Source organism: Drosophila pseudoobscura, chromosome 4 (genome assembly GCF_009870125.1).
Source record: "Drosophila pseudoobscura strain MV-25-SWS-2005 chromosome 4, UCI_Dpse_MV25, whole genome shotgun sequence".
Lineage (NCBI taxonomy): Eukaryota > Metazoa > Arthropoda > Insecta > Diptera > Drosophilidae > Drosophila > Drosophila pseudoobscura.
Window position 1 is genome coordinate 16,354,358 of NC_046681.1, and position 23,940 is coordinate 16,378,297.

Sequence of the window (23,940 nt, forward strand, 5' to 3'; positions counted from 1 at the left end):
CAATTTAAAAGAAGATGAATACCCCAGAGAAAGTGGAAGACTCTTTCCGTTTAAAGAGCCAACGCTCCAGCAGAGAGATTCCCCCTCATGGGAAATGGTTGAAATGTTGACTGCACTAAATATTCAAATTTTATATTGTTTTCCCTGCAATATCGAGGGAGACTGCACCCTTTTTTCGGCTGCAGCCTGGTCACCCTTCTCGCGCGGGACATTGTACTCGTGTAATGTGAAAAAGTGTTTGTTTTTTGTGTTCTTCTGCTCTAATTAGGGGTGCATTTTTAATGATGTTCAACGCTTTGCAGCACTGTTTTCATTTCAAGCGTGGGGGGGCAAAAAAACAAAGTGTTATTTAAACTTTAACCAAATGAAATGCATAGTTCCAGCCATCCTGTGAATGCATCAAAGAATTTTCCCCAAGCGGGTTCGCATAAATATTTGCACAAACCGCACAAAAGTGCCAGGAGAGTTCAGAGGAGTGTCGGTAGTGCCGGTAGTGCCAGGAGTGTCGGTGGTGTGGAGTGCGGCGGGGAGCGTGCACCCACTCGGTGGGCTCTTCCCCCCGCCGCCACGCATGAGTAATTTATTTAATTAATTTGTTCATAATTAATGCCAATGGCAAAAATACCGTTTGCTGTGTGTGTTTATAAAAATGTCATAAATTTTCACCTCGTTGCCGCTGCCCCTGCTGCTGCCCCTGCTGCTGCCCCTGCCGCTGCCCCAGCTGCTGCTTTCTTTCCTTCGGTCTGAACGTCTGTCATATTCATATTGCATCGCTTGATGCGACTTTTTGCAAGCTATTTGTTAAATATGTCACTTTTAATATGCCACGCACATTTTCACTTATTAAGTGCGCTTCATTCGGTGCATAAAAAATAAATATTATAATAATAATAATAATGGGCGGGGTCGAAAAGCGAGGCCCGAATGGCCGCGTGGCCATTGTGCAGCGTTGCGTATGCGTGATTTTTAATCAACCCATCCAGCAGCAGCACAGCAGCAGCTCAGCAGCTTCAGCTGCTGCCTCATCATCATCATCATCCTCGACGGCCTCATTCACATTCAGAACCGCAGTTCTGGGGGGGTCCTCAACCCTTCAACGTTGCATTAAATGCATTAAAGCAAAGTATTTTATTTCGTTTCATAATGTTTATGATCGTTAAAAAATAAAATTACGTGGCGCGAAAATATGATGAACAATATGAGAGCGACCACGGCAATGCCGCCTGCCACAATGCTGCTGCCGTGTCCGCTGCATCTGCAGATGATGATGATAATGATGAGGCAACCCAGTGGATTAATGACGATTTATAGGTGGGAATTCAGTGAAAATGCCGTTAAGCTGGCAGTCCAGGTATCCCTGGGAAACAACAAGGTATTAACACATCATTTAGAGAAGGGGAAAACTTTTAAGGGCTGAAGCTGAAACAGAAACAGAAACATTTCAATAGTTATGATTGGCGATGGTTGACGAATGATCCTGCGAATATTTATAGATTAAATCATTCCATCTGCAGACCAAAAAAGTTGCAATTTATATTGCAAAAGCATATATATTTTTGTAGCCGCAATTGTTCTTTCTTTTCGAAAAGATAACCTATAATATTTAAATTTTTATTTATGGATTGTTATCCATAATTTAATTGAATCAGTATACTTTTAAACTGGATTCTCAGCTGCAATTGAGACCCAAAACCAGCCAAAGCCTCTCAAAAACACACGGCTGTGCCACATCAGGTGCCACATCATGTGCAATGAGGCGTATGAGCGATTTCTGTTTATATACGCAGAAAATGTTAAGTGCCTAATGGTTAATGCCACTTACATATGTGGCTTGTATCAGTATTCGAGTAGCAATCGAGACCGCAACTTCTGACATCAATTGAGAAGAGAATTGAGAGGCAGAGATACCTGCACCCGAAAGCAGAGCTCAAGCAGAGAATCGAATTAAAATTGCAAATCCCCTCAATCGAAGGGGGGTGGTAAGGGGAGTACAAAAATAAGGAGAGGCTTAAAAAAGAAATCGCACTTAATGCAATAGCTGTTTACTAGAGAGTGCGGAGTGCGGGCAGCGGGGGGGAAATGTATCAATTGGTATTCACACAGAACGCACACGCACACATGGATGGGAGGGGAGGGGAGGGGATGCTATACTCAATTTGCAGGCAAATAGCAAGGAGAAAGCGGCTTGATAAAAATCTATTGCATACTAATAGGCACTTCAATTCAATTCGCTCACTTAGCCAGGACCTACATACATACCTACCGCATGTGTGTGCTTGCTGCTTGCTGCGTGTGTGTGCACACATATACTGCACTTTACAATGACCCATAATAAAGTTTGTTTGCCGCTCTGTGTCTGCCAATTTGAACATTTTGTGTTTGCCCAACGATGCCAGAGCAAATAACCCGATGTCAAAGAGCAGCCAACAAAAAACCGGAGAGCGTTAGACAGAGAGGGAGAGAGAGACTGCAGAGAGAGTGAGCGATAGAGAGAGAGAGAGAGCGCCAGTGATTGTTGCTTCGCTCACACCTTTCGTCAAGTTTACACAATGTTACGCATACGCCACGCTGCCCATTCACCTGCCGCCATCATATGTTTCCCACTTTCCGGTTCCTGAGCCCGGCTCCCTCGAATGGGGGGCAGGGCAGGGAATTGCAGGGCTCACAGAGCGCATGTTTGCTGGCAATCTGGACTCTCTTCAGAGCTGAAGGCACACAACTCTTAAAGAGAGAGAGATAGAGAGCGAGTTTCACGGCGATGGGCAGCACTTTTCTCAGGAGTTGCGGTATTTTTTGCTGGTATTTTTGTTTGAGTTTTTAACTGGGAAAATGTTAAGAAATTGTACGCTATTTCACTGTAAGAACCAAAAATGTAAGCCCTATAGACGATCTTGCAATATTTCTTAGGATTCAAAGCGGAAGTACTCCCCAAAATCGAATGGTTTAAGCCACAAATTGAACTTTAAAAGAACCCTAAATCATCTTGGAGTTCAACAGCCCACGCATCGACCTCAAGCCGAGCTATTAATTAACCATTTTGAATGCCATTTGGCATTCACCCCCAATCGATTGATGACCCGACCCTTCCCCTTCCTCTTCCTCTCCTCATGATGTCATTTGCAAGCTGTCAGAAGCAAATCCTGTGCGACACCCCCCCAAAAGCTACGCACCTTATTTGTAGGCATGCGAAATACATTAAATGTTTGAAGTCACATTGGTCGGGCGGTGGGGCGGGGGGGCGGGGGGGTAGGCCTCGACTAGAGGCCCAGCAGTGCGTATGAGTGACATTTAATTAGTACGACATAAGCGTCGCCATAAAGTACACTTTGAATTGTATTTATTTGGCGAGGAGGAAACCCCTTCTGCTGCGAGGAGGGGAGAACTTTTGTGCTGTGCCATTCATGTGTATTTGGGGGATATTTACACACACATTTCACACCACCAGCACAGACACTTGAACAAAGTGTAAGACATTTATAAGCAAATATTTATAGCGCACTCTCAGCGGCAGCAACAGCGGCAGCGGCACTCGTTGTAGGGGCGGTAGGGAAGTGCGAGGAGCCTGTGCGAAACAAAATAATTACAACATAAATTAAGCAAAATAACCGCAAACGCGTAAATGTTACTTCGTGACTTCTCCGCAGACGCTGTGCGGGCGATAGAGAGAGAGAGAGGGGGGGAGAGGACGGCTTCGAATTGTATTAGGGGTTGTAAGGGTGGAGAGCATGAGGTTAGGTTACCTCTTAAGTAGCTTGCAACAAGATGCTCAAGATGTTGCCCTCGTGTAATCAAATTATACCTGCCTGAACCACCTAAGAGCTGAGGATGAGCCTCTCTCGCTTCACAACTGACTCAAGATGGAAAGTGTGACGCGGTTGCTGGGAAGTTTTTGCAGTCAACTTTCAAACCAAAATATTAATATACGAAAAGAACAGAATGATGAGCATGAAAAATGCTCAGTAATCCCGGAAATTCCATAGCCGTATCTGCCAGAGGGAGGGGAACGATGGAGCCTTATAAGAATGGAAGCCCCCGCACACAAAGCGTCCAAATGAAGCCACACTCCTTCCTGCCAGAAGAGGCATTTTTTTTAATTAGATGAAACTTTCACCTGCAGCTGTTGTCGCGGTAGAGCGGGCGGGGCAGGGCGGCTGATGGGATGCTACATCTTGGAATTTGACTTTATTTCAGACTTGCGAAAGTCTTTTGCCAAGAAGAAAACTTGGAGCCAAGAACTATGCAACAGAAACTCAACTCTAGGCAAGATCTGAAGGCTGGCTGAAGAAACCGAAGGCTTAGATGCCCTTCTAGAACTGGCCTTATACAAGTTGCATGCTTTTGGTCTAAGCCTTTTTGTTGGAATATCTTAAGAAGATACACAAAAAAAATAGACAGGTTATAGATACATTTCCTTCCCATAAGACTTTCCCCTTTTGAGAGTATCGTTGCTTCTGTCCTGGGAACAGTGACAGGAGAGAAAGTCACCAAAAACCCCAACGACGATGGAGCACTTGACGGAGGTAGACGAAACGACACGAGACGAGACGAGACGGTGGTAGGTAGTCCTCCCCTCTCGAGTGCGTTGGAGTTAACTGGAGTCAGCCAATCCCCCAACCCCAACCCCAACCCCAACCCCTACCCCTTGCAGCGTTCTTCCCTTATTATATTTCATTTGACAATTGCGTTTCTCGTGTTTGTGAAAGACACAACGAAATGAAACGAAATGAAATGAAAGGAAAGAAAAGGAAAAAAGCGAAACGAAAGGAAAGGAAAAACACGAAAATGAGTACCGCCTGAGTGAGAGTGTAGGCGTGGTCGTCTTGTGGGCGTACCAAATTGTGTACATGAATAAGTTAACTACCGCACTAATGTACATTTGATGTACTTTTCTGTCCCGGTTGTCAGGCGGGAGGCACTGTGGCACTGAGGCACAGAGGGTCTGAGGATCTGAGCTTCTGGAGGTGTGTGAAAGCACTGGAGGCTCTTGGATTGTAAGGTACGAGTGCGAGTACTCTTCAGGTATACAGACAGTTATTTGTATTGAGGCACTCGCTCCTGGGGCTGGTGTCTCGCTTGACAGGTGCCACAAGGCAGCCGTCGTCGGCGTCCCATCTGCCCCCACTCATCCCCATCTCTCCAGCCCCATCTTCGCTCTGGAGTCGCTCCCTTCTGGCGCAGCTTTTGGCGTGTTGAAGTGGAAGTGTTGTGTGCGTAAAGTTGCGTTGTGTTTTGGTGTTGTCTGACTTTCAGGCGGCAAGGAAAGTATTCCAGATGGGCTAACAGTGGGCCTAGGCCGAAAAGGTCTCGTTACCTAAAATTTGGGAGAGCCAGTCCAAGATTTAAGCAAGTAAATACTTCAAGGCTCGAACACTTTTTCCAGAGGCTTCGAATCTCTGCATTTCGTGGTTAGCTTTAACTAATTTCGGCAATTTCCCTTTAAGTTTTCCGCACCTCTAGTTGCGGCACCCACTGTGCCGGCGGGCAATTTCCGCCCCCCAAAATATCTATATATGTATGCATTATATCAACTTATATTCAATTTCCCTGCTTTTCACATGACTTCCCGGCACACGCGTCTCCCTCCAGGCAACACAGCAGCACCTCCCCTCCACTCCACTCCACGGCCGTCCCCTCCCACCACCAGGCACTCCAATTTGCAGCTCCAGAGTGTTGTCACCTAAGCGACAATGGCAACGCGTTTATTAGCTGCCCACCCACCATCCTCTGGCTCCACGGCCTACTTTGTCAGCTGAGCATTCGAAAATTTTCAAATCAAATTAACTGTCTTTCATTTCAGTAGAAGTGGAAGTGGAGGTGGAAGTGGAAGTCGATGGCAGAAAAAGAAATTTGTGGACTTGTTTTGGGTTTCCTCACATTTTCCTTTTCTTCTTTTTTTTGCAATTTATATGTGAAAAATGTACTTTTGTTGTTACATTTTCTGTTCATTTCCTTTGAGTAATTCAAAACCTGCATTGACAACAGGCTGCATCTGTGAATGGAAAGAGAGAGAGAGAGAGAGAACATGGAACAGGATCTGAAGCAGCACCAGGACCACGACCAGGAACTGTGGCCCATCCCGGAGGATGCCGCTCGTCTTCGGAGACACATTTGCCAGAGCATTAAGTTTCACAGGCTGACGCTGACGCTGCTGCCAGAAGCTTCCGTCATGAAAATGATTTTTATTAAAATTCGTTAACAATTACAGAGTGGATGGGGGAGGGGGAGGGGGCGGATGGGAGGCAGCACCTGAAGACGGCAACCGCTGCGCTCTTGTTTGGCTTTTATTATGCCTGTCCTGTCTGTTGTCCCCGGCCGACGCTGGCATGGGCATGAGTAATGTACACGACGGCTTGTGTGTCACAATTACCCAAAGGGATTTGTCTGCCGACAACGTGCAACAGCCGCCCGTTCCCGCTCCCCCTCCCCCCTCCCTTCGCCTACTGCCCACCCAACCGCTTTCCTTTCAACATTCCGCAGCAACATAATACCAGCATTATGAGAAGAGCCATGCCAAAGGAAATCTCCACATTGTTATACACTATCCGTGGGACGGATAACAACTCCTTTGCCACACAATACGGGTGTGTAGTGCAGGAATTGGGTTCTTTAAGCCAGGGATCGCTTTAAAGAGCCAAAAACATGGTTTCTCTTGGAGATAGATCTTTGACATCCTCTCCTTTCAGTAGGTCTGTCTCAGATCCTAAGTGCATACCCTCCCCCCAAGCTTGAGAACCTGTCCCCCACCTGTCCGCTTTTCATTTATGTTTTCTCTACCCTGTCTCCACCCTCCACCGTGCTTCCTCTCTGGGTATTAAGTGCAACCGACTGAGCAGCGTAGCGTACCTTCAAGGTATTTTGACTTAATATTTAAATTATATTTTCATATTTTTGCTCCGCCCTCGACAAGAGCAAAGACAAACAAGGGCTCTCTGGCTTCTGTTTGCTGCTCGTTTTGCTGCCTTTTGGCTTACGGTGATACGTACACGGTGCGTATGCGTGATTTGGCATTCTGGTTTTCCATTTTGAAATATTTATGGTATATTTAAGCATATTTTTGTGCCGGCGAATATCGTCTAGACTTTACTTAAATCAAGAACAAAAGCAAAAAATAGCTGCAAGCCAACTTAGAGAAATGTAAATCCCGTTTGTAGGAGGGCGGCTCTCGTGGTGGGGTGGGGGAGGGAGGGCCAATAACCTTGAGAGACCAACGAACGAAGACGCAAGACGATAAAGAAGTGCGATTCATGGACTGCTCCTGGGACCCTGGCCTGCCAGCACTTAAAATGCACTCAACTAAAATGCCACAAATGTTGCAAAGAGCCAACAAAACATCAACAGCCACGAGGCAAAGAGGCAGAGGGGTAGGGGGGCAGACCCCTGGAAAACGCAAACAGCAAAAGAAAAGGTCATTTGAGGCAAACGTAAACGTAAATGAAAATGAAAATAAAACTGCAAATAAAATTAACACGCACATGAAAATGTGCGAAAGCCAGGGGGCTGGCTATATAGTTTCAGAGACTCTGATGCGAGGGTGAATCGAGAGTTTTCTCGAGAGGAAGTTCAACAGAAAATCGAAATCAAAGAGGGAAATGAGAGAGGATTTTTCCTACATGATTTGTCGGAGCATTCAGGGGGTTTCTCTATTCTTCGGAGGATATTTCCTGCTTGAGAAACTATTGAAAAATCATGGCGATCAATCCCTTGTAGAATTCCTTTTCCACACCACTCTCTCTGCGACACGCCTAATTCATTTTTCTATAACATTTTGATGCATATTAAATCAAATTGTGCCGGCCCCTCCAGGACCCTCCTTAGACCACTATTCAGGTCCCTACTAAGTGCCGGGAGCTACTATCGCTTGGCAGCTCTCCGGCAAAGTAAATTTATTTAAGTTAAAAGTCAACACACACACACACACACACATACGTTCCTCCACATTGCCTGCCCCCTGGGTGCACATTTGCACACTTAATGTCATACTTGGACCCTCCGCCCTCCGTCGAGCCCCCTTTGGGCACCAGCACCACGCCCATTTACTTTGGTAACGCCATAAAGTATACAATGGCATTGGTAATAAACCGCAACGCGTCATTGGCACTCTTCAGGGCACACACCACCCCCGCACCCGCACTTACGGCACCCTGCAAGGGCCCCCCGCACCTTATACTCTCCACTCCACTCTCCACTCTCCATTACCCCCGTGCGGTCGCCCTTCGTCCAGCGACTGGCTGGGACGGTCCTTTGTGTCGGCGCGTCCATGTGGGGGTCTGGTAGCTTCCTGGAAGCTATGTTGCATACACCAAAAGGCGTCCGCCTTTTGTGTCCAACTTATTGACGCGAGCACTCCGCTGACTGACTTTCAACTCGAACGGGGGGGAGTTGCAGAGCGGGCGGATTCCAGAGTTGGGATCTGACTTGAATGCATGTGGACGTAGACATGGATGCAGACGATGCCCCCAACTGCCACTTCCTGGTGGCCATGCACCACGCTCCACTGCTCGATGGCGTTAATGTTTGCCCCCGTCCACATCGCATATACACGTAGCTACGTACGTATATAGTTACTATATAATGCATAACATTTACCACTACCAGACGTTGTCGCTCATCAGGGCCCTGGTACCGGGTCCCTGGTCCCTGGCCCCTTGTCCCTTGTCCCTTGCCCCATCCGGCATGGGTTCGGTTCCTTTGTTGCTTTCTTGTCAAGGTGTTGATATAGGCGTTGGCCTCTCCTGCTCCTGTTGTTTGTTTGATTATTGATTGACCGCTGAGCTGGAAACCAGAACCCACCTTAGGGGGGAAACGTTCCTTAAATGACCAGAAAATCAAGTGTTCTTGCTTACTGCCGCTCCAGCTGTACTTCAACTCCTTCTGAAGATATCTCAGTGGGAGAGAGAGATAGAGAGGATGCCACACCTCATATTCCACCATCAGCAACATGCAACATCATCATCATCATCATTCCCATCGTAGGAACTGCCGTGCCATAGACAAGCAAGTTTAACAAGCTTTTTATCAACCTTAACACCCTCTCATAAGCCCCCATTCAGATTATTCATTCACTAGCGGAAGTTTTTCACACGCTCCCCCATAAAAAATATATAATAAAAGGAGAGCACCATCCACCAACTTGAACTTCATTGTCACAAAAGAGTGGTAGAGAGGGGTTGGGGGGACTCTAACCCCCGAAAGCGTGCAACATTATGCAGGGAGCGCCTCGAGTGCCTCATGTGCATGTCACTTCGATCACTGCGCAGATTTAATCAACTATCCCATCCATCCAGCCAGGTCCCGGACCCACACCCACACCCAGACCCAGACTCTCTTCAGCCGTTTCGCCGCGGGCACCCGATGATGTGATGTGCTCTATTATATTCATATTTTATAGCTACTTACATTTTACAACCCAAACCAGAACAGACCGAGGCGAGCCGGAGAGAAGCTAACCCATTTTTACCCTCTGCCCCGGTACCCAATTGCTGGAGTTATTCTCCTGCTCGCAATTTATGTGTGCATCTGCAGGGTATGCAGAGGGAGTACCAGCTGGAAGGCACGGAGAGAAGTCTTCTTCAGTTTCGGGACATTCCTTTGGAGACATCGGGATTGCCATGGTTTAAAACCAAACTGCTCTTAGAACAAATATTATGTGTTTTTATGTGTGTGCCTAAATCCTAAAGTCCATGAAATACATGGGCTTTTTACTTTAATTCTAAAGAGTTAATAGATACATAACCTGATACATGTCCTTATTATGTTACCATGACTGTAGATGCCTGTTGGAGTGCCATCGTTAACGTGTTCTTTCTTCTAAAAGAGACTTCCCCAAGAATAGGCATTCCTTAGTCGACCCTCAGGCACCATTTGGCTGCTTAAGTATCCTTTTCTCTTCTTTCCTTATTCCATTGTTGTGCAAATATTTTTTAGTTCGTCGGCACTTTGCACGCCTTTCCTTCTACTTCTCCTTTTGTGTGTGTGTGTGTGTGTGTGGTTTCTATCGTCAAGTAAATCTTCCTAACAGGAACACCGCCCCACAACCAGCCAAACCACCGCCCCACAACCAGCCAAACCACCTCCCTCCCGGCCTATCAAAAAGTGCCGTTGTCTACTTTTGGCCTGGCTGACAGTCGGCGTCGGCGTCGGCGGCGTCTCTCTGTTGCCACTTTCAGTGCGCTCTCTTTTTTTGTGTGCTTTTAACATGTCTTTTGTCATTTTTGTCATTTTTTCCAGTATATATTATTATGTTTTCTTGCACCCGCATATATCTACGGGTAGTAGAACGGGAGAAAAAGTGCCACAAACTGGAAGCGATGATGGGTGCGGGGTGTCTCAGCCACGTCCACTTTGCGCTTCATTTCATAAAAATGCATCAACCGCAAGTTTTTTCTGCACTCTCCATCCTGGTCGGAGGCCCTGTCTGTGTCCTGCAGGCCTGCAGGACAAGGGCTCGCCTCGGCGGCTCCCTTTGTTGCGGCAGCCGGCAGTCGTCACTCGTCAGTCGGCGGCTGGCTACTTGGCTGCTGGCTTGCTCAATGCAATTGGCGCAGCAAATTCCATTACACGTACATTTGCCACTGTGTTCGCCAGGCAATTTCGTCTAATTTCATTTGAGGAGAAAAAGAGGAGCCCCTGGAGGAGCAGAGCGAAGTTTTGCGGCAGGAGAAACTTCTGGCAGTCAATCATTGTGAGGGCTATGCGCACTGAAATGTAACAAAAAGTTAACCCCAACTTGGAGCTCTAACAGTTTTGAAAGCATAACTGGTTCTGAATATTTGCAGAGTTTTTGGATCGGCTAAGCACATGTTATCGAAGAAAACAGTCCTTTACGACACTGGTCGCACAATCGTTGCGCAACACTAATGCTTTGACATCGATTTGGTCTGACTTGTCAACAATTTACACAAAATTACCCCGAAATATATATCGAAAAAGAATGGTGAGTAGATGAATCTGAGTGCCTTCAATCTCGGACTGAAATAAATCGTATTCCCCCTCTGCAAGTCGGCCATTTTTCACTTTTCTGGAATGTTGTCTGTGCTGCTGTTACTCATCTGCACCTGTGCCTTTGTGCGCTCCGTGGTGCCGCAGCTACTCGATACTCATCGGACAGGGTGAGTCTCCTCCGCCTCCACTTTGCGTTAAATCTGTGAACGGCAATCAGTTTGCTTCCGCTACTTAGATGGAAGGGAGTCTTCTGGAAGATGGCAAGGATTGGAGAGCGTCTCAGCCCCTATGTGGCAGCGGCCTGTATCGTGCAGGCCTTTGTCGTGCTCATGGGCATCTGACGAGCGGCAGCAGCTGCAGGACGCGAAGAGGCGATGGCAGCAGTAGGCCTCAAACGACAGGAAGAGCTGCAGCAGTAGGAGGAGGTGGAGGAGGAGGCAGAGCCAGAGGCAGAGGCCGACTGACCAACGATTGGCTTTTTGCAGCTGTAATCAATATGCAAACAAACCATTTGCCACAATAATTACAAAGTAATGCAGCGCCCGGCGCGAAATGTAAAAATAAACGCCAGCTGCCCCGCAATTCGCTTGATGACTTGGACCCCGGATTCAGTCAAATGGGGTTTGTCGGTTGGTTGCCTGCTCGGTGGTTGGCTGTGGCAAGGACTGGGATGCGAGTGGACATGGTCATGGGGATGAGGGGCTTTGTGGCGGAGCATATTGAGGCCATGCCAGTGGAGTGTCTGGTCTGAATGACGACCATGCGCTCGCCAATGATGAAGCAATTAATTTGCAATTAAATCGATGATGCAATTGCAAATAAGCGCAGCGAAAAAGAAGCTACTGTAAATTGTAAAAAACCAGGAAGAGGCAGGAAGAAGGAGAAAGAGAGTGGGAATGGCAGTGGCAGAGATAGTGAATGGGATCAAGTGAATAATTGAATGCTCTTGAGGCTGAGAGCGAAATGAAAAGATGGAGGAGGATTCCGGGAGTTTAAGAAGAGTGTAGCAAACCAGGAAAGCTACGGGTGCTCACGAGTATCCATGGATAGGAAAGATTGTTCAATAAGTTCTCATTGATCGTAGATCTTTTTGGGCAGAGCTTTGCTGATCCTGCCCTAGAGCAGATATTTGCAGCGAAGGATCCTTTGACTACCTGATACACCCCCTACATGTTTGCTTGTAGGGCATCCAGCCTCTGTGTGGGTCAAGATGGACCCAGATGGACAGCAAACCACTGCACTGCGTATGCAAAGGGCAGAAAAGTGGCAAAATTAATGTCCACACCAAAAGCACACACACACACACACGCACGCACTACAGATGCCCAGATGGAAATGCCATTCACACACTCTCACACACAACAAATGTTGCACATGTTGCATGGCGAGAATGAAGTTAACGGTGAAAGGGGGGCGGTGGACGGGCGGTAGTGGGGATAGAGGGCTTGCCAGAACGAGACGGGCCAAGGCTGATGCGCATTTTTCACGCTGTTTTCCATCAAACCGAAACTGAAAATCGATCAGTTTTTAAGCCTCTGCCTTCCTACCAATCCATCTATGTGTGCGTGTGTGTGTGAGTGTCTGTGCCATTGGCATGCCTATGTGTGGGTGTGCATTTTCAGTTGGTACCGGAACGTTTTTCCATCAACTTTGGCGGTTATTCAATTAAAAATTACTTTATTTGTAATTAAATCGTATACCAAAAACTCTGAACCGACAGCAGCTGCTCTCTCCCTCTGCCTCTGGTTCTCCCTCTCTCTCCCTGGCACTCTACATGCGTCTATCTCTCTCTGTCCGTCAGCTGTGCGGGCAGCCATATTGGTTTTGTTTTGCAACGATGCGGCGGCAACTGTACTTTTGTACTTTTGTTAGCAAATCGCTTGGGTTGCATTTTAAAATGCAATTTGTTAGCATGATATTGTTGTTTTATTTTTTCTCTCTCCACTTTTATCTCTGTGGGCTTCTCCCTCTGTGTCCCTCTCTCTTTCTGGTGACTGGCACACAAATCACGGCAATTTATTTATGACACTATTTACAAGAAGCGAAGGCGGGAGGGGGTCCTCGAGGGGGGCCTTCTGACAGCAGCTGGCAGTTGCCGCCCATAAATGCAGAGACAACAAAATCGAGGGACACCCCCACTCCATTCCACTCCACTCCACACCTCCATCACTGGGTGGGTGTGGGTGTGGGTGGGATCCACGTGCACTCTACTTAAATAACAATTTCAATATATTGAAATTTACTTTGTCACATGAAAGCTAAACAGCTTGCACTCAGCGTCAGTCACAGCGAAGGAGTCCCATCCCGGGGATGGCACCAACCACCGACATCGACATCGGCATCGACATCGACATCGACATCCCACACACACACATTCCCTGCTGCCTGCCTTGGGTGATGGGGCGCGGTGCGGTGCTCACCATGCCTCAAAGTGTTGCAAAAGTGCTGCCATTGCAGGTTTTCATTTTATGCTATTTACATTTTCATATTTTTACTCCACGCCGCACCGCAAACAATTTTGTTGCCGCCGCCTGCCTGATGTTGTCCTGCCGAATGGAGGTAGAGCCAGAGAGCGTTGTAGTCGTTGGAGTCGAGGTATGGTTGATTTTGAGGATAGATTTGTTACATACTTGTATGCGAAGACTCTTTTAAATATTCCACTCTATCGACACGAATGGAAAATCCTGTGAAAGGTCTCTTTTCAATTCATAATTTTTCGAATAACCACGATGCCGGGGTTTTCTAATTTTTAAAAAATGTATATGGCATACTCTAAATATGAGGAATTCTTCTGTTCATCCAGACCTACCCTACCACCTAATTTTTGTCTCGTCCAGAATAATTTATAGCCTATAAATCATTTAGTTTATTTGTATTTCCTACTTATATTTTTTCTTTCTTTTTTTCCAGGCTATTAAATGGAGGAAGAATTCAAGGTATACAATCTAAAATCAATTAAAAATACATACATATATCATATCGGAGTATTCTTCAGTTTCCCACAGTAGAAAGGGTATTTCCTCTTCCTCATGTTCCTAGCTCTTTTTTTTGGTTTCACTTCCTTGTTATTCCCTTTTGCCATTTGCCAATTTTTTGCTATTCGTTTTTATTTTCAATTTTGTTATGTTCTGTTCCACCAACGCTGTACCCTCCGCACCCCCCGCACTCTCCACTGGCGGTGGCTGCCTCTGTTTTTTGTGCCCATTTAGTCGTTGTCTGCAAATTTTTAACGTTGTACAAGAGTCTTTTCCACAATGGCAGAGCAGGTGGTGGTGGTGGCGGCCGAGGTATGGGGCATGGGGCGTGGGGCGTGGCATGGGGTCGGCGGCATCCTTTCAAAAAGGCATCAGGTGTTGCACGTTGTGCAGCAGCTTATCTCAAATGATTTATAAACTACCAACAGTGGCGAGGCCAAAGCCATTGTCATTGCATAAAATATGCTAACAGTACAGGAGCAGCAGGAACAGCAGGATGAACAGGAGAAAGAACAGCAGGAGCAACAGCATCCAGAAAAAAGAGAATCCAAGGGAGGAGAACAGGCGAAATGACACAAAGTCCTCCTGTGTGATGCTCAAGGTGGACCAAGAGCAGGAGCAGGAGCAGCAGCAGGAGGAGCACGAGCAGGAGATCTGTTTGTTTGCCTTTGCCTTTGCCTCTGCCTTTGCGTTGCGTTCGGTTCGGTTTGGCTGATGTGGAAGTGGCAACAACTGAAGTTGCACGGCCAAAGTTGAAGTTGGCCAAAAGGTATTAGCTTACAAGTGGAAGAGAGCTCACTGGACACAGGGAGTCCCTGGGCCGTAGCCGGAGAGCCGCCCTCAGAGCAAGAGGATGAAAGGGACTTAAAGTTTTGATGCTCTGTACAGAAGGTACAGGAGGTACACGAACCAGGCACACCAGATGGGAAATTCGAGGTAATTTCTGGTAAATTGAGAGTACACAAGCACACAAAAAAGGCCTCGAATTCGGAAGGGATTTTAATGAAGGAATACACTGGGAGTGGCAAAGGGTCAGGTAACAGGAAGGGAAGATAGAGAAGGAGGGAGCTTAAAAGCATTGAAATTGGCCATTTAACCCCCCTCCCCCCAAATGGCTCCCCTATTCACTTCCCCAATCCCAGGCAGGACGCAGGCAGAGGTCTTAGCTCCAATTCGAGTTCATCAATGATGGTTTTAAACTGTCTGTAACCAAACATATTACCTCTTAATAGAATACACAACACCCCACCCCCCACCCCCCCTTTCAATTGCAGTCCCTCAATCATCGAAATAAACATAATGCCCACCACACACACACGCACACACACACCCAAAACGAGGGAGTGCACACACGGAGGAACAAAGCTGCTCGTAATAAGCCTCTACACTAATTGTTGCAGCTTAATTGAGGCTTACGCATTGTCCGACCGTAATAACCCATCAACCATAGGCAGACCTGATCCCCACCGCACCCCCAACAACCCCGCACCCCGCATAGCAACCATTCGCTGCCATGCACTTGAGCCCACTTTCAGGAACGCTCGATTGAGTCTTGATAGCTACTACGAACACGAATGCGAACACAAATGCGAATGCAAATTCGAGTAGATTGCTGTTTAAAAATCCATTCCATATAGCATTCAAATTTTAACGCCTACCTGTCCCCATCCGCATTATTGGTCGGTTCGGCTCTAATTAATTTGCATTTAAGCCGGGTCCGTCCGTCTGTCTGCATTGAGCCCCTAAGACGGAGAGCTGCGGCATTTGGCTGGCCAAAACCTCAACCTTGGCCAGCGATTTATGTTGACTGCAAATTTCAGCTGCTACCCCAAAAACACGGAGACAAATGGGGGGAGACCACTTCGATGGGGATTGCAGTTGCAGGTGCTCAAATAATCGATTAAATAGGAGCGGGGTCATAGTATTTGTTTGATTGTCAATCGTTGATAATCAGTAAGGAAGTTGAGTGTGGAATTATAAGAATTTGTATCATTGGATTGCTCTCAACCAAATATCATTAACAATCAAAAAGGAACACGAATACGAGTGGATTCCCAACTAAACTCAATCGATACTTTCCTATAGGTACGAGTATTCCCCTCGAAGTCCTCCATGCGGTCAAGATAATTCCCTGTATGGCACATTAGTGCACATTTCTACCCTACCCCCCGCCTATTCGCATCCCCAAACACTGCCTCAGCGCAAATACAACTGCCCCTCGTCGGGCATGATGGGGGAAACCCCCCACCCACCCGTTTGCAGTTGAGTGAAATGCAAATAGAAAAGCATTTATGGCATTTTGTCGTTAGATGTGTGGAAACTATTTGCCTTGGCACGACAGCACAGAACAGTAGAGGAGAGTGGAGTGGAGAGGAGTGGAGAGGAGTGGAGGACACAAATGCAAAAGAGACAGAGAGATGCACATATCAAAGGAGGAGAAGGAGGAGGGGGCAAAGCTAATACATATTCAGACAAAAGTAAATCAATCAATCCTGGAATTAACTAATTGCGTAAAGCAATATTTATGAATAATTAATGAGCTCATAATGCAGACACGAGCGACAGTGCACAGTGCACAGTGCACAGTGGCAGTAAGGAGAGAGAGAGAGAGGGAAGAGCTTAGTGGTTTGGTTATCTTTTAAGCATTAGAGAGAAAGAGAGAGAGAGAGAGAGAGAGAGTGATGGGGGGGGTGGTGGGTGGCTACAACCCTGCGGTTGTTTTGGGGCTTATTAAGTGGGTCCCTGCTCCCGAGTGGTTGATGGATGAAAACTTTGAAACTATGAATATTAGTTGACTGGCTTATGTAAAATTCTATGCATTTTTAATTACCCCACAGATACACACACACACATACACATGGTAGATAGATACAACCCGTATGCATGTGTGTGTGTGCTCTTTGTAATTTACTGAACATTTGCATAAATCACAAAACAACACACAGATACACGACACATATTCTTGGAACCTCAATGACCTGCAGGCGCATTAATTTATAGCAAAAATGCATGTAAATTACCTCGCGGCGATACATTCTCCTCCCTGAATGCTGCCCTGTAGATAAGTCGCAGTGCCGCTGAAAAGTGTGCTACGGCATTTTTCACTGGCCAACGGAAGACAGAGCCAGAGAGAGAGAGAGAGAGCAACACAGAGCATTTACATTTAATAAATTCAACGGCAAGCGCGCAAATAATTCATAAATTTACCCCCGAAAAACAAAAAAACACTACCAAATAAGCTGCAACAAAAGGAGGCACAAGAGGCGACCGAGAGAGAGAGCTCCACAGAATCCAGTGACCGTAAAGAGAGAGGGTGAGGGGAAAGGAAAGGCTCCCCCTTTCAGGGGAGAGAACGAACCCGCAGCCACATGCGAGCGTAAAATATTTGCACATTTTTAACTGAATATTAATTTATGTTATTTTCTGTTGTTCAGTATTTTTTTTTTACGAGCTTTATTTCACTCTTCTGTGGAAAAGGCCGCAACTGCCAAAAAGGAATTATATTTGGTTTTTTTTCTCTTTTCTTGATATATGTAATATGTTTCCTTTTTTGTTTTTTTGAGAGGAAACTGTTGCTCTTCGTTTTGGTTCGTTTTGCAGCATGCCTGAAGGGTATTTTGTGGTTACAAGTTACATAAGCTCTTAAGGGATTAAGGACTGAACGTAGACCTACGAAAGTTGGTTGTGGACAGGTCTGGCATGACACTCGCAATGTGGCGAAAAATGATTATAAAGTGCTCCAAAATGTGATCGCTGCTAATGGAGTAATTCCTTGAAAATAATTCAATAAATCGGAGATCATAGAGATGGAGTTTGAGGTCTCTATAGTTCTCCAGAATGTGATCAATGACATGTGATTCTCCCTCAATCATTCGGAGATTACTGACCCTCAGCAAGGCTTGTGAAATGATTGGCCTGAATCTCCCACTGAGTCTCCCCCAGAAATATCCTTCTAATGATCATTAATATAGAGTAACCCTCTCGCGACTCCGTGCCCGACTCGCACAGCCCTTTGCCATTTGTTTTATTTGGCAGCAACAGCAGCTGTTGACACATATACAAATGCATATTGCATATTGCATATTGCAATGGCGACGCGCGCGCCAGTTGCCGATTGCAGGTTTTCCCCGTGTTGCCCCCGTTTTTCAATTTGGATTTTTTATTTTACCCTCACATGCAAGGCATTTAAATGCATATGGTAGGCCAAAACGAGGTGAATGCCAGCCAGCATTTAAATGGCCGGCCTACGACGAATGCCAGGGAGCATAGGGCTGGCTGGAAATGCCTTAAATAAATCTGAAGCCTAAATTGAAATAGCTTGAAATTGTGGGGGGGCAAAGAGGGTAACCCGCACTCAAAGAGTGAAGGCTAAAGGGTAATGAAGGGCAGAGACGGCCCGGCACAGACATGCACAATTCCGCAGCAGACACAGACGTTGCATACTTTTAGGCGGGCTGCCAAAAATGTAACAACACAACGCTTCACTGCACGCCAAAGGGGGGTCGGGAGGAAGGACGTGCATTGACACGCGCCTGCATGCAAAATAAAATCATGACAGAACCGACTGCCAGACAGGAAGAAGCGTCCAGGGGGACAGGGAGGGGGACAGGAACAGGAACAGAGAGCGTCTAACCCAATACAATATCATTATTTGGGCATGCCCGTACCCACTTGCCTGGTCCAGTCCATAGTTCTGTTAAACATTTTTAAATCCTTGAACTTGACAGGCCGGACCCGGCCCCAGAGGCCGCAGAGACCCCAGAGACCCCAGAGGAAGAGCCCCCGAACGCAGGACATTCAGGCACTTGACTTCTGCTACTTTGGTCGCTGTCATGGCCACAAACCTCTGGATTCGATACCCCTTCCCCGACCCCTATCTCCCCTTTGGAAAGTAGAGGCCACTTCATCTGGTCTCTGGACTTTTTCCACTACTCTGTGCAACTTCTGCTCCTCGCCCTTGTCCCTGTTCTGTGGCAGCTTAGTCCGTTGCTGTTGCTCTTGTTTCTTAGCTTGTTTGGCTTTGTTTTTGCCTTGGACTTGAGCCAAAATATTATTTTATTATGCCAAAGAAGTTATGTTGTCTCCTGCTCTGTCTCTGTCTCCGTCTCTGTCTCTGTCGCTGTGTCCTTGTTGTTGGTCTTTCAGCACTGGGATTACAATATTCCTCACTGCATTTCGCCACAATTTTTCCCAGATTGTGGGCGTGCCTGTGTGTGCGTCTCAAAAGTAGCCACACCACAATTTTTCGTCTGTATTTTTAGAATCTCTTTTCTATTTAGTGTGTTGGCAGCTCCGCAGAGCAGGGCTCAAGGCGTAATATTTTAGTCGGAAATTGAACTGTTATTGGACATGAAATTATTCTTGGATAAATATGTGTCGTCTGCCAGATTTCATGTTTATACCTACTCCAGACAGCACGCCTATAGATTAGCCATAAAGGAGACACGAAATGCTATCCCCATCGATCTCCGCACTCAATCGTTCCGAGGTCTCATTAAGTAACCATAGGTTCCACAGCTTTCCTTCCATCACAAATGGTTTGCCTGCCCTTCCCTTCCCTTCCCGTCTTTCCAACATTTCTGCAAGTCGTTTCTTTTCATTTCATTTCCGTTTCGCATCGCTTCGAGAGGCACAAAGATTTGCATTGCGATTATGCCTGGGACAGCATTAAAGTTTCTTCTTACATTCTTGTCCCTCCTCTCCCGTCTGTTGTCTCGCTCTTTTTAATAATTTTTTAATAAACATCAGTGCAAACAAAAGAAAGGAGGCAATGTTGGGGCAAGTCGAAGCACAAGGTACACTTTTATGCTCCACAAATGGCACGAATTCCATTCCTTAGATTCTGTGACTAAACCTTCTTCAAATTCTTTGGCCAACTACATTAAACGTTGCTTTCGGCAGCCAAATCCGTGGAAAGTATCAATTTGAATGGAATATCCTTTTATCATTGGCAATTGAATATTTATGAGACCCTTATGTGAGGGTATCAACAGGGAAAATATGCAAGCAACGTCCAGAGAAGAGTCATGTTAATGACAGGGCAAACGGAGCGGGGCAGGAGATAACAGCTAAAGGGAAATGCACAGAGAAAAACAGAGGGAGAGAATAAGTGAAAAACGGCAAAAGCAGAGATGCACTACGGATGGGGCAGCAGGAGGCGCAAGGGCGTGGCATGTGGTGACCACGCATTACCGCAAATGAATGACCATTTCAGTTGCATGCTGGATGGTAGGAGGAGGAGGAGGAGGAGGACGAGAAGGGAGCCGGCAGGCGGGAGACCAAAAGAGAAAAGAGAGAAAAACCAGAACTGACCGCAACAATGGACTTTGCTTCATTATGCACAAACACGGCAATAAATGTAAGGAGGGACGGAAGGAGCAGAAGGATAAGCCAAGAAACATTCCTGTGCCGGAATTCTTTATCATCCCGGGGGCATGCCACCACTACAGGGCTGTCGAAAGTCCCCAGATGATGAAATGTGACAGGAAACTTGAGGAGGAACTATGGGAGATAATTATAAATTTATGTTTTTATCATAGCAATTGCACAATCACGATGCAGGACGAGGACGAGCACCTCCGTTACCCCTAATGGCGATTGCATCCTGATGGCGACCCGTTCCAGCACAAACCACAATGTCAGGACCCACCAGATACCAGATCCCAGATCCCAGAGCCCAGAGCAGCTCTCAGGCTAACGCAGATCCCGAAGCCTGGAAGCTGATGCCTTCTCGCAAATTTCTCACAGCATCGCATATTTCAGTTGTCATTTTTGCTGTTTTGTCAGTTTTGCGTGTGCCACAAAAGGCGACTGCACGACTCTCCACGCCCCATCCACTGGCCACTGTGCACCGCCCCATCCTGCAGCCTGCAGCCATCCTGCCGCTCCTCTCCACCCTCTGTGTCCATTGCAACGGCATTTCCGCTGGCAGGCAACGCAACTGCGGTGGCAACTGCCACAAACAATTTTGACATTGCCGTGCAGAGTTGCGGAGTGCAAAACCCCGAGCCGAGTCGAGCTGAGCTGAGCTGTGCTGTGCTGTGCTGTGCTGCCTGCAGTGCTCCGGACAGGACAGGATGTGCAAGGATATTGTGAAATCAACGTAATGGCGGGACATTAACATGCATGCTCCTACCCGACCAGCCAGGAAGGTGGCCAGGTGGCCAGGTGCCGGCATCCAGGATCCACAGGCAGGTGACCTGCACAGAAAGAGAAACAGAGAAAAAAAACAAAGGAACATTAAAAATTGGCAACATCAAGCCGAGGAGGGTATGCTCTTCAGTACTGCGTCCAGGCACGGCCACAGTGCACTCCCAGAAAGGTGAACACTGGAAGGAGGGGCAAGCCGTGCAACACAATTGAGAGAACTGTAGTGCCCCGAAAGGGTATTCCCAGTGACGAGTGCCGCCCGTGTGCTCGCATTATCTTTGGCAGGCTGCTCTTTTTCATTATGAAATTATAAATATTTGATGTAATACAGAAGCGTGAACAGTGTGCCAGTGCCAGAGCCAGTGCCAGTGCCAGTGCCAGAGCCAGATCCAGTGCCGCCAGAGGAGACCAGAAAAGACCAGAAGGGGGGTCAGAAGGGCAGGTGCCGTCGGATACAGTGGGTTTCCACTACAGTATTAAATTCCACTCTGCCAATTGCAGGCGACTTTGTGCCGCCTACGGCTACATTTCAATTTTAAATGAAACACAAAAATTTCACTTCACTTGCACACGCCACACAGAAAGGAGCCACAAGGAGCCGGCCAGAAAGTGCCCCAAACGGGAGCGCCAAGACGCAGTCAAAGGAGAGGGAGTGTATTTGCAGTTGTCGTTGTCCGCATTTCAATTGAAATTTACAAACCGCTCGAATGACCTTAAGCTACTTTAAAAATTTGCTGACGGGGGTAGGGGTTTCGTTTCTCCAATCCCCCACCCCTCCGACTTGGGGCAAAGTAATGCGAAAAATGTTAAAATTTCATAAACCAAAACTCAAACACGGCAGAGCGATGAAAGTTAAGTAAAAATGTAGGTAACCAATGCCTGGGGGCTGGGGGTTGGGGCAGTGATGGGGCCTGGGTACCCGGTGCCTGGACAGCAAAAAGTGAACGCGACGGCAAAGTTGGAACCGACCCACTCGAACACACACACAAACACACATACACTCCATCACATAGGGAGCAGGAGAGTAGGAGGAGAAAGAGGAGCTCTTGAAGGCCCTCTGGGCTGGGCTGGGCTGGGCTGGGGTGGTGCGGCGCGGCCTTTTTGATTTTTGCTTGAGTTATTACACAACTGGCAACTGGAAACACACGATACCGCCACAGCATATACCGCCTATGGCATATTAACTCAATTAAATAAACATTTCTCGCTGCCTGTGCCGCTCTCCAGGGAAAACTCTCGTTCTCCGGTTACAAATTTCAAAGTCGAATTCAATGGATTATCTCATGGGACGCCAGGAAACCGAACCTTTTGTTTGGAATAGTTTCTTATTTCAACACTGAAATATATGTCAAATTGCTGACAAAAATGATCTATCAAAATTGTTCATAACCGAACATGTACTATTTTCAATGATTCTTTGGTTGTTGCACGGCAGCGCACGCTAATATTTCGGCAACACCCTGGGGCACGTGGCAAGGTCGCATCTGTGGTTACCATTTTAAATGGCGACAGCCCCAAAACGAAAAGGCGATCCAGGCCCAGGTAAAACAAGCCACAAAAAGCCACAAGATAAATATGATGTGTAATTTTCTGCAGTGGTTGGAGCAAGCTCTTCCCAAGATCTGGTCACTGACACGAGCTCGGGGCGTCGGCAGGAGCAAAAGGTATACACCTTCACTAGCGATAAGGTCCAGGCCAAGTCGACTGGAGGGACAGCTCAGCAAAAAGAAGAGGACAAGGCCAAGCCTCAGAAGACCATACTCGAGGAGCATGGCATCATCTTGGGCAAGGTGATAGGCACGGGCAACTATGCCAAGGTTAAGATCGGCTTCTCCGAGGAATACGGCAAGCGCGTGGCCGTCAAGATCATTTCCAAGGTGAAGGCCCCGCCGGAGTATACGCAAAAGTTCCTGCCGCGCGAAATCGAGGCGGTGAAGGGACTGCACCATGAGAATCTAATCACATTCTACCAGAGCATAGAGACCAGTCACAGGTAGGTCTCAGGTCGTGCTGTCCCAATGGATACCATCCGAAACCCCCCATTCCCTCCGTCCATAGGGTATATTTGATTATGCAACTGGCGGAGAACGGCACTCTGCTGGACTATGTGCGTGAGAAGAAGTTCCTGGACGAGACGGAGTCGCGGAAGCTATTCCGACAGCTGATTAGCGCCGTGGAGTACATACACAGCAAGAACGTGGTCCATCGGGACATCAAGTGCGAGAACCTGCTGCTGGACGAGAACTACAATCTGAAGCTAATCGACTTCGGCTTTGCCCGCAAGGACACACGCTCCTCCGACAACCAGGTGGTGCTGTCGAAAACCTTTTGCGGCAGCTACGCCTACGCCAGCCCCGAGATTCTTAAGGGTAATTCTGCCCACCACCAACCCCACCCCCTCCTATTTCATCCATTTATAACCGTTCCTCAGGCGTTGCCTACGATCCCTTTATGTCTGATCTGTGGGCCTGCGGTGTGGTCTGCTATGCCATGGTGTTCGGGCGTCTGCCCTACGACGGCTCCAATGTGCACATACTCCTGAAGCGCATCAATCAGTCGCTGGTGTTCCCCAAATCGCCGCCAGCCACCAGCGAATGCAAGCATATGATAATGCACGTCCTAGCACCTGTCAAGATCCGATACAACGTGCCACAAGTGAAAGAGGATCCCTGGTTCTCTAACAGGTAGCTCCAATCCTGACGCTGCCGTGGAGCAAGTAAAAAAATTTCATTAAAATTAACAGTCAGTAAATAAATAAAAAATTTGTACAAGTTCCAACCCCCTGAGTACAGAACAGGTTCCTCTCCACGCGAACCAGTTCCTTGGTCGTTCCGCACGCGTTGGCAGCACCCTTTAGGGGGTTAAAGGGTTGCCA

The 23,940-nt window shown here is 47.2% G+C and overlaps 2 protein-coding genes and 1 long non-coding RNA gene across 3 annotated transcripts in view; all 3 read left to right on the forward strand.

The window, feature by feature from the left end:
- The window catches only part of LOC26532266 (uncharacterized), a 56,244-nt gene that overhangs the window by 25,347 nt on the left and 6,957 nt on the right, over positions 1-23,940 (forward strand). The window contains exon 2 of the long non-coding RNA XR_001450854.2: positions 13,852-13,877. This is a non-coding gene — a long non-coding RNA (uncharacterized lncRNA). The remainder of the gene's footprint in view (positions 1-13,851; positions 13,878-23,940) is intronic.
- LOC6903323 (protein kish-A-like) lies at positions 10,788-11,523 on the forward strand. Its single transcript, XM_002132168.3, has 3 exons — positions 10,788-10,933; positions 10,999-11,108; positions 11,177-11,523. Exons 1-3 carry the CDS (start codon positions 10,931-10,933, stop codon positions 11,280-11,282), a joined length of 219 nt encoding a protein of 72 aa, XP_002132204.3. The 5' UTR covers positions 10,788-10,930; the 3' UTR covers positions 11,283-11,523.
- LOC4818177 (testis-specific serine/threonine-protein kinase 1) lies at positions 22,399-23,840 on the forward strand. The gene is made up of 4 exons (XM_004444541.3): positions 22,399-22,607; positions 22,662-23,058; positions 23,124-23,434; positions 23,497-23,840. Exons 1-4 carry the CDS (start codon positions 22,568-22,570, stop codon positions 23,751-23,753), a joined length of 1,005 nt encoding a protein of 334 aa, XP_004444598.3. The 5' UTR covers positions 22,399-22,567; the 3' UTR covers positions 23,754-23,840.